The sequence below is a fragment of the Pseudophryne corroboree genome, chromosome 6, assembly GCF_028390025.1.
Source record: "Pseudophryne corroboree isolate aPseCor3 chromosome 6, aPseCor3.hap2, whole genome shotgun sequence".
Lineage (NCBI taxonomy): Eukaryota > Metazoa > Chordata > Amphibia > Anura > Myobatrachidae > Pseudophryne > Pseudophryne corroboree.
In genome coordinates this window covers 563785266-563796403 of record NC_086449.1, presented here as the reverse complement: position 1 = coordinate 563796403, position 11138 = coordinate 563785266, and the positions used below count along the sequence as shown (strand labels likewise).

Sequence of the window (11138 nt, the reverse complement as noted above, 5' to 3'; positions counted from 1 at the left end):
AGGAGTCTATATGGGCCTAAAGTTAGGCTCAATTGAGGTGCAGGTTTCTGCCTTATCCAAATTCTTTCAGAAGGAATTGGCTTCTCTCACAGAAGTCCAGACTTTGGTAAAAGGAGGGTTGCACATCCAACCTCTTTTTGTGCCCCCAGTGGCACCATGGGACCTTAACGTGGTGTTAAGTTTCCTTAAGTCACACTGGTTTGAACCGCTTCAGACAGTTGAATTGAAGATTCTCACTTAGAAAGTGGTCATGTTATTGGCCTTGGCATCTGCGAGGCGGGTGTCCGAGTTGGCGGCCTTGTCTTTCAAGAGCCCCTATCGGATTTTCCATGCGGATCGAGCAGAGTTGAGGACTCGTCCTCAATTTCTGCCTAAAGTGGTTTCGTCATTTCATATGAACCAACCTATTGTGGTGCCTGTGACTACGGGATCCTTGGAGGATTCCAAGTCCCTTGATGTAGTCAGGGCCTTAAAGATTTATTTAGCCAGAACGGCTACGGTTAGGAAAACAGATGCTCTGTTTGTCCTGTATGCAGCCAACAAGGTTGGCACTCATGCATCTAAGCAGACTTTTGCTCGCTGGATCTGTAACACGATTCAGCAGGCTCGTTCTACGGCTGGATTGCCGGTAACAAATTCAGTAAAGGCCCAATCCACTAGGAAGGTGGGCTCTTCTTGGGTGGATGCCCGAGGCGTCTCGGCATTACAACTTTGCCGAGCAGCTACTTGGTCGGGGTCAAACACTTTTGCTAAGTACTACAAGTTGATACCCTGGCTGACCTCTTGTTTGCTCAGTCGGTGCTGCAGAGTCATCCGCACTCTCCCGCCCGTTCTGGAGCTTTGGTGTAAACCCCATGGTCCTTACGGAGTCCCCAGCATCCTCTAGGACGTAAGAGAAAATAAGATTTTAAACCTACCGGTAAATCTTTTTCTCCTAGTCCGTAGAGGATGCTGGGCGCCCGTCCCAGTGCGGAAACATTCTGCAAGACTTGTATATAGTTATTGCGTACTTAAGGGTTAAGTTACAGTTGAGATCGGCCTCTGGCTGATGCTGTTTTGTCCATACTGTTAACTGGTTACTGTATGCCATGTTGTACGGTGTGTATGGTGTGGGCTGGTGTGTATCTCGCCCTTAGATAACAAAATCCTTTTCCTCGTACTGTCAGTCTCCTCTGGGCACAGTCCTAACTGAGGTCTGGAGGAGGGGCATAGAGGGAGGAGCCAGTGCACACCCATTCTAAAGCTTTACAGTGCCCATGTCTCCTGCGGATCCATCTATACCCCATGGTCCTTACGGAGTCCCCAGCATCCTCTACGGACTAGGAGAAAAAGATTTACCGGTAGGTTTAAAATCTTATTTTTTATTTTGCATGGTGATACGACCAGTGTTGTGAGTTTGACCACAAACGGATAAGGACAAAATCACAATGGGGGTGATTCCGAGTTGTTCGCTCGCTAGCTGCTTTTAGCAGCATTGCACACGCTAAGCCGCCGCCCTCTGGGAGTGTATTTTAGCATAGCAGAATTGCGAACGAAAGATTAGCAGAATTGCGAAAATAAATTTCTTAGCAGTTTCTGAGTAGCTCGAGACTTACTCACAAATAGCGATCAGTTCAGTCAGTTTCGTTCCTGGTTTGACGTCACACACACGCCCAGCGTTCGGCCAGCCACTCCCCCGTTTCTCCAGACACTCCCGCGTTTTTCCCTGACACGCCTGCGTTTTTCCGCACACTCCCAGAAAACGGGCAGTGTCCGCCCAGAAACATCCACTTCCTGTCAATCACACGCCGATCACTTCAACAATGAAAATTCTTCGTTCGGACGTGAGTAAATCTACTAAATTTTGTGCTAAAATACTAACCGCATGCGCACTGCGAACCATGCGCATGCGCACTTTTGCCTTAATCGCTCCGTTGCGAAAATCGGCAACGAGCGAACAACTCGGAATGACCCCCAATATCAAGACCGGGTGGTATTCATGTGACCGGCGGTCAGGAGACTGACGGTCACATGACCTCTACCAACATCCCGCCCCCTAACTATCCTATGGTCGGCATGCCAACCAACAGGAACTATTTCCACTCGTGGGTGTCCACGACATAGAGTGGGAATAGGACCCATGGTGATCGTAGGTCGCCACCGAGCCCGCAAGGGGCCTGCCGCACTCTGCCCTCCCCACCGGGACGCCGGCGTCAGTATGCTGACCGGCGGTCAGCAATACTACACCCATCAAGACCACTTGAAAAAGAGTGGTATGATATAGTTTTCTGACTAACATTATTTGTATTGGTGCCTTTTACCTGTGTTTTGTCTCCCTCTTAAGTTTTACAGAGAACTTTTATCAGGCACGTCAGTCTCTGCACCAGCTAAAGTAATTTACCCATCAAATGCGCAAAAAAAAAAATACTCCAAGGCTAATATATACTTTTTCTTTATACAGGGAATAACATACGGAGTACATATAATATCCCGGTGGATGAGATGCCGGCTGTCACTATACCGACAGACGAGATGCCGGCAGTGAGTTACTTCGTGGGCCCGCTACGCTTCGGGCGCTGTTGCTTTCTTCGCTCGCCACAGGTTATATTTCCACTGGCGTTGACCCACCAACCGAGTGGGAATAAACCGCGTTTGTCAGGATTCCAACTGACGGCATTTCACCGTCTGCAGTTAACACGGCAGACTCTGAATATCGGTCCATCCTACAATATGGCTGCCTCCATTGTGTGCTAAGGTGGGTACACACGGATAGATATATCAATGGATCTGCAGATCTATCTATGGGCGGATCGGGCAGTGTGTTGTGCATACATACTCTCCTATCCATCGTGACTGACAGATCGGATTTACATTCGCCCATTCAGTTGAGCCATCAAACACCACTGGCTAGTGCAGGAAGTGTTCGGGCGGTCGGATGACACACAGAACGATGCACCAATATATCTGTAGATATATTGGCTATCATGTGTGCAGGAGGGCCGACGCGATATATCTGTGAATGACAGCGTTCACAGACATATTGTTAGTACACACTGGCCGACGGACCAGCGATATATCGGGCATTCAATAGAAAGGCCAATATCTGATTTAAATGTTAATGACCTGTAGAAGCCAGCAGAGGTCTCTCCAAACTAGAGAACTAGATTTTGCTAACCGATAAAAGCCTATCATCCACTATCCTGATGACAGTTCTATTAACATGTAATGAATGGACTGTACTCTAATCTGCAGCGCATGTTGCAAAGGTAAACAATAAAAAATAACCCTTTAGAGGACAATTGATACACTATGTGCATCCCCTATTGATAGTTTAGCTAGTGAAAACCACAACAGGTTGTACTATCTCAACGGATGTGCTTTAATGTCAGGTGCAAAGGTTTGATTAGCAACTTGCAGGAAGAAGAAAGGGAAAGCATTTTTTTTTTTTTTTTTTGCTTCATCACTGTGGTATCTAAGGTCAACAAGCAGGTGTTGATAACAGATGAGACAGCTGATCCTGGCTTCACTGGAAGTGTGGCTGAATATGGTTCCACAGCTACAGAATGGGCAATTCTGTGAAGAAAGGGAAGGTTGTCATTGCAGATGAGAACCAGGTTACGGGCTTGCGACTCTACAAGGCAGGTAAGGTAACATCATTTTGATCAACTATATGTTAATGTAAAACTGTTTTCATTTCCTGAGTGCATAAAAATATATTTTTATCTGTTATTTGAGAGTGTTATATAGGTAACATGCAACTTGTGGTTAGCTGTTGTGGAACCAGTAGTCTCAGCAGGCCTGGAACAACAATTGCAGAGTCACGGATTGTCTTTTTTCCAATAAATTAATTAGATGATTGTTTTTTACAAAATAAAAGAAGATGCTCTATAGTTGAATCAGTAATAGAACGTAGTAGGAATCTTTAATTTATCTTTATTTGACCATCTCCCTCCCAAGCTTAAATCTTATTTTCTTCTTCCTCTCACATGGGAGTAAATCATGATCTGGTAAGTTGTTCTGTGTCCTAGCTTCTGGTTCATTGTGCCCCTGGGAAGACAACATAGTAAACATAAATGTGGTCGATTAAACTTGTGTATTTAAAATACCAATTTATACTATATTTTGTTTCTAAATAACTCACCTCTTCTTTATAATGCATATGTCATAAGAATTGCGTCAATGTTCTGCAGGGTGAAATGTTTAAGCCGACCAATGTATATATACTTGTTGCAACGTCTTTTAAATCTTTATTTTGTTATTAGTGTGGTATTGCACTTTAAAGGTGCATACACACGGTGAGATTTTACCTCCCTTAGGCCAGAATTTAATTACCCCCCTTAGTGTAATGTTCAAGGCTTTCAAAGAAAGAAGATGATGAGGCAGTCATTGTAATCTACCTCTATTATTATTATTATTATTATTATTAAATTATAGAAGATAAATTCTGGAAATAAATACAGAAAAGCACAGGAGCACTTGTACTGGTTTATGTCTCAGAACAGTGTCTAGTTTAGACCTGTCTAGAGAAGGACATATTTAGGGGCCTATTCATGAAGCAGTGAAAAGAGTAAACAAAAGGACCAGTGGAGAAGTTGCCCATAGCATCCAATAAGCTTTGAAGGAAGCCTTAATCAAGTACATTCTATAAAATGTAAGGGAGATGCTGATTGGTTGCTATAGGCAACTTCTCCACTGGTCTGTTTCTCTACTCTTTTCACTGCTTCATGAATAAACCCCTTAATGTTTGCTATATGTAAGTATTTGTGTCAAATTTCCATGAAAATGGGAAACCACCCAAGGCATGCATATATCAGAGCATGGGCACACACCCAAGAGGGGCATATCTGTCTTATAAAATGGTACCTGTTGTGACAATATAGTTCTATGTGGAGATGACATAGGGCATTGGTTCCAAAACGTGGCCCTCAGAGAGCACTGACACACCAGGTTTTAGGTATATCTATGCATATGCACAGGTGACTTAATTAGTACCTCAGTCATTTTGATTATACCATCTGTGCACAAGCATGGATATACTTAAAACTAGAGATGAGCGGGATTGGATGTAACGCCAGAATTAATGCCAGTTCGTTTTTTTCCGGATTTTTCTTATTGGCTATCCAAAACACGTGACATCCGTGAGACAATAAGATGCCGTTTTAAGAACCGAGTAAAGCCGAGTAAAAACGAACCCGCTCATCTCTACTTAAAACCAACACTAAAGGCCCATACACACTGGGCGATTTTGAGCTGAAAGCAGGTAACTTTTGGTGTGTTGAGCTGCTTTCAGCTCAAAGCCGCCCAGTGTGTATGCACAAGTGATGAGCGGTGAGCGCTGATGCGCGCTCCCGTTTCATCGCTGGCGGCCGCCGTTCATCTACTGGTATTACCGGTATTTTCTACTGGTATTTTCCCAAAGAGCAAGAGATTTTCAGGAAGTGAAAGTCTTTCATTAGAAAAGCTATTTGCATAATGGGCCGAGTTTGAATTCCAAGGGATTCTTTTTTAATTCTTTCAGCCATCATCGATAAGGGACCCGCTTGGCCAGAAGGAGACTGTACATGGGCGCCCACACATGTGCGGCATTTCCACCGCCGCCGGATCCAACCGCAGCATGCTGCGGTCGGGCTGGATGTCAGGACGGCGGGATTTCAATAAGAACTCACACATTTCAATGTATGTGTTCACACAGTGTGGCTGTGCTCTATTGAAATCCCACGTGTCATTGGCCCAGGGTTGGACTGGCACACGGGTACAGTTGAAACCACCGGTGGGCCCCACTGCCTGGGGCCCCACCCCCTCCTCTGGAATCCTCCAGATTGTACACTTGTATTATACACTAGCTGGAGTACCCGGCGTGCGTTTTAATACGCTCGTATGTAAAATTTCACGATCTTCGCTTGTAAACTGTGGAGTTGTATAGAAAGACAGAAGGACAAATTTTCGATTTTATATAGTAGATTATATATAAACATTGGTGGGCAGTGGTGCCAGAAATATATACATTGCTGGCCTCTGCCAGCAATGTATATATTACTGGCATACATTCTGTAATCATTGGTAGCCAGTGGATACCTGGACACTGCAGCACTCTATCCTGTTCATCGTGCTGCTGCTGCTCCTCCGTGAGTTGTGGTGCGGGGAGGGAGCAGAGCGGGCCCGCCAGCTGCTACTGCTCCGTGAGTGGCTTGGGGAGGGAGCAGGGCGGCGCCGGAGTGCTTGACAGTTCATCCATCATCGCTCGGTGTTGTACACACTGGGCGATGATGGATGAACAAGCAGCGAGGTGGGCAAAACATTGTGTGCAAAACACACGATTGCCCACCTCACTGGCGATGATGCAGGAGCACGCATCAGTGCTCATCGCCCACCCATACACCCCAGTAGATTTTGAGCTCAAAGCAGTTAAAAACGCCAAAAGTGAGCTGCTTTGAGCTCAAAATCTTCCAGTGTGTATGGGCCAGTGGCGTGCGGTGAGGTCAGTGGCCGGGGAGGCACTGGCAGCTAACCATCTCTCCCCCCCCCCCGTACAATGGGAAAGAAACAAAAAAAGTGTAGTCCCCCATACATTGCTAAAACCAGCACCAGACAGAACCAGCCAGGGGGGATAATGCCATAGCAGGGGAGACACTCAGAGTGGGGTCCCCCTGCCATAGCATTAATCTGCCCCCCAGGCTAGTCGGCCCAGGGCTGGAATTCCTCAGAAGTGTGGACCCCAAAAAATAAAAATGGGGTCCCCCTCCCGAGCAATAACCAGCACTGGACTGATAGGCCAGTGTTATGCCCCGCAACCCTGGTGGCGGTGGGTGCGGGGTTCATTGTTAATATTGTTCTTTACAGGTGGCCTACAGGTCCCAGCTAGCCTGCCCCAGCATGCTGTCACTTGGAGAACCACAAGTGCCAGCATGCCCGGACAAAATGGGCCCGCTGGCACCAGTAGTCCACCTGTAAAGAATAGTAATATTGTTCTTTACAGGTGGCCTACAGGTCCCAGCAAGCCTGCCCCAGCAGGCTGGCACTTGGAGAACCACAAGTGCCAGCATGCCCGAACATAATGGGCCCGCTGACACCTGTAGTCCACCTGTAAAGAAAATATTAAAATAAAAACACCACACAATCTTTAAAAAATTAGTTTATTTGTCAGGGTCTTCACCTGGGGGCGGCGGCCTTTAAGCACTTCTGCATGGCCGCTGCCTCCCCAGGGCTTCCGGCGTCTTCACCTGGGGGGCCGCCACCTCCCCAGGGCTTCCAGCGTCTTCACCTGGGAGGCGGAGGCCTTTAAGCTCTTTTGCATGGCTGCTGCCTCCCCAGGGCTTCCGGCGTCTTCACCTGGGGGGCCGCCACCTCCCCAGGGCTTCCAGCGTCTTCACCTGGGAGGCGGCGGCCTTTAAGCTCTTTTGCATGGCCGCTGCCTTCCCCAGGGCTTCCGGCGTATTCAACTGGTGGGCGGCGGATGTTAAGCTCTTTTGCATAGCCGCCGCCCATCCAGGACTTCTGGCGTCTTCTGTCTTCAGGAGCTCTTCACTGCTCCTCCTCCGCCGTCAGACTGACGCGCCGCTGCCTCGCGCTGACTTATATAAGTCAGCCAGAGGGGGCAGGGCGATGACGCAGCGAGCCGTGATTGGCTCGCTGCGTCAATCTTGAATTTCCAAAATGATGCTGAGGTGCCATTTTTGAAATTTGTACCGCTCTGCTGGCAAACTCTGCTAATACTCTCACCCACGCCGCGTCCCGCCACCACCGCTGCCCGCACCTCCGCCGCGCCCACACAGTGATTGACAGCGGATCCAGTGACGGATCCACTGGCCAATCACTGTGGCCTCACTGACAGGGGACGTACTTTCATGGGTTGAAAGCTAGTCCCTGTATGAAAGCGGCACCTCTAATGGTGCCGCTTTCCAATGCATTTTCAGTGGGCTTTTAATGCCCATTGCTAGGCCCTGCCCCACGCTCCCATACCTTTCCCATTCACACCGGGAGGCACCACGATCGTGCCTTCCAACCCCATTTAGACAGGGATAATGAATACATTAATATAAAGGAGATACTTATGACACAGAATATGTCATAAGTATCTTCTTTATATTATTTTAGTCATTAATGACAGGGGAGGCACTGCCTCCCCTGACTGCACGTCCCTGGTATGGGCCTTAAAGCTGGGAATACACTATACAATTATCTGGCAGATAGCTTGCCAAATCTGGCTGGTTGGAATGAAAATCTGGTAATGGATGAGAGCAAATTACATTTGACCATTTGCTCTCAAACACTGGAAAACCGACAAAACCTGTCCATGATTTAACTAATTGTATGAATGGCAGTTTTTGTTCCTTTTTACAGTGTTTGGGAGCAAATGGCCAATTGTCATTTGCTCTCATCCATTACCAGATTGTCAATCCAACCAACCAGATCTGGCAGATAATTGTATAGTGTATGCCCACCTTTAATGCCCCATGGGGACCGAGTTTGTGAAACACTGATGTAGGGTGAACAAATACTGGACTAGGAGGAAAAATAGTCCTGTTTTTTTAAAAGATCATCGTATAAATAATCTATGGTGAGAATTGATGTTAGGTCCTTTGAGTTATGTAGTAATTTTGAAATTTGTTTAAATTTTTCTGTCAGGCATTTGTATTTCTGTCAGTGCGGCGGTGCTGTGCCGCTGTTAAGTGGTGATATGCTGTGAGCAGTGTCTCTGTGAGTGATAGTGCTGTAACTGTGTGATGAGGTTTTGATGACAGTTGAAAGTAGTTAAATAGTGTGGTTAGCCTGGGAGGTGTGCGACCGTTGGGTAATAATGCACAGTCATGTGGTCTAGTGCGTCCAATCATGTTAGCGAGATTACTGTCATTATAACATACACATCATTTTATAAAGAATATACATACTACTCTTGGATGTTTGGTAATGTGCTTACATTATACACACCCAAGAGCGGTTTAGCTATCTTATAAAATGGCCCCTATTGTGATGAAAGTTAGTTCTATATGCAGTTATGCTGCGCTCTTCAGAAAATATTGCATGGTTATGTGATCTAGTGTGTCCAATCCTGTTAGTGAAATTTCTGTCATTTTAACACTTCATTATATAAATATATATATTGAAGAGTTTTTACTGCATATTTCATGCATATTTCGACTGTAAGTAATGGATACCAAATATATGATTACTGAAAATAACCAGAATTGATTAAACAATAACTGCAAATTTCAAAATGTAACATAACACCTCCATCCACTCGTTACTTAAATTATGTTTATTGTAGACTACTAGGAGGCGGGTTATCACCACACTCTGTCAGTACTGAACCCCGCTGCGTTAACTGTGTGCCATCACCCTCTTGCAGATGTGGTTAAACCTCCATGGCAGTTCTGAGCCCCTAATTTAACAGTCAGGTTATGCAACCCCAACAACTGGAATACATATGGGAGACCGGCAGTCGGGATGTTGGTTGTCACTGAACGCCGGGATCCCAACATTTCCCCTGCTGTCGGGATTCTGGGGTCGGTATCCTGAACGCCAGGATCTCGACAGGCGGTATATTAACTGCATCCCCCAACAACCATATAAAGAGAAGAGCAGAGCTGGGGGCCGTTACATTGGCAAGGGGCAAGGGAGGGCGTAAAGTTGCAGTAATAAAAGTAAACTGTCACACTTCACTCTGGTTAATATGGGTTTCATGAGCTGTTTAACTTAATTCAGGATTGGTTCACGCCCTGATTGAGGCAGTCTTTATCTCTGGTAGTCACTGATTGATTTCCATGTGTGACTCCTGCTGCCTTGTGATTATGCTGCTGCATTACTCCTCATTATCCTGCAGAACTCCGGATGCCAACATTTCATGGTCCTGGTCCCATTGCTGTTTTTTTCTCATGGATCCTAGTGGCCTGCTAAGTTCAAGTCTGCCTCCTGTGTCCTTTTCCTTCCTGTGTCCAAATGCACAACCATTGAGCTGCTGTTATCATTTACAGAGCTTGTACCATACATTAGACACTATGGGGTCTATTTACTAAGCCTTGGATGGACATAATTCCGACGGAGATAAAGTACCAGCCAAGCAGCTCCTAACTGCCATGTCACAGGCTGGGTTTGAAAAATGACGGTTAGGAGCCGATTGGCTGGTACTTTATCTCCGTCAGATTTATCTCCATCCAAGGCTTAGTAAATGGACCCCTATGTCCCTGATGCTTCTTTGTCACTGCTGTGCAACTGGGCACTGATCATGTGACCGGGCTGCTGCATCCGTTCCGATTGAAGCGCAGCTCTCCATGCAGTTCATTCGTAGTATTGTGTGCAATGTTCCCTGTTGTGTGTGTGTGTGTGTGTGTGTATATATGTGTATATATATATATATATATATATATATATATATATATATATATATATATATATATATATATATATATATATATATATATATATATTTTGTGTAGTAGTTACTTGCACTCTCCATACTGATTATTTGTGTAGTCTGCATATATAGTAATAGTAGTTTAGCTGGGTGTTAGGGAGTTTACATTAGGTAGTTGGAAGTTAGAATAGGTTTGCTACTGTTATGCAATTTAGGAAATTATAACTTCCCATACCTTAGATTAGTTTAGCTTCAGTTTGGAAGTTTTGATTTGGTAGCAAACATCTTAGATAGTTTAGATCCATTAAGCAGTTTAGTCGGGGATTTTTGTTTGTGTTTCTGTACACTGTATTAATTTGCAATACCATATTGCATTACAGGTTGAGTATCCCATATCCAAATATCCGAAATACGGAATATTCCGAAATACGGACTTTTTTGAGCGAGAGTGAGATAGTGAAACTTTTGTTTTCTGATGGCTCAATGTACGCAAACTTTGTTTAATACACACAGTTATTAAAAATATTGTATTAAATGACCTTCAGACTGTGTATATAAGGTGTATATGAAACATAAATGAATTGTGTGAATGTACACACACTTTGTTTAATGCACAAAGTTATAAAAAATATTGGCTAAAATGACCTTCAGGCTGTGTGTATAAGGTGCATATAAAACATAAATGCATTCTGTGCTTAGACTTAGGTCCCATTGCCATGATATCTCATTATGGTATGCAATTATTCCAAAATACGGAAAAATCCGATATCCAAAATACCTCTGGTCCCAAGCATTTTGGATAAGGGAT

At 45.1% G+C, this 11138-nt stretch overlaps 1 protein-coding gene and 1 long non-coding RNA gene across 2 annotated transcripts in view; one reads left to right on the top strand and one right to left on the bottom strand.

Annotated features, from left to right (window-relative positions):
- The first annotated feature begins 3190 nt into the window (after positions 1-3190).
- The window catches only part of TXNRD1 (thioredoxin reductase 1), a 148479-nt gene continuing 140531 nt past the window's right edge, over positions 3191-11138 (top strand). Inside the window, exon 1 of the mRNA XM_063927773.1 lies at positions 3191-3621. Coding sequence (XP_063783843.1) covers positions 3543-3621 — 79 coding nt within the window. The 5' untranslated portion in view covers positions 3191-3542. The remainder of the gene's footprint in view (positions 3622-11138) is intronic.
- Positions 3893-4458, bottom strand: LOC134932916 (uncharacterized). The gene is made up of 2 exons (XR_010179530.1): positions 4121-4458; positions 3893-4026 (listed from the first exon to the last, which is right to left on the bottom strand). It is a non-coding gene; the product is annotated as an uncharacterized LOC134932916 (long non-coding RNA).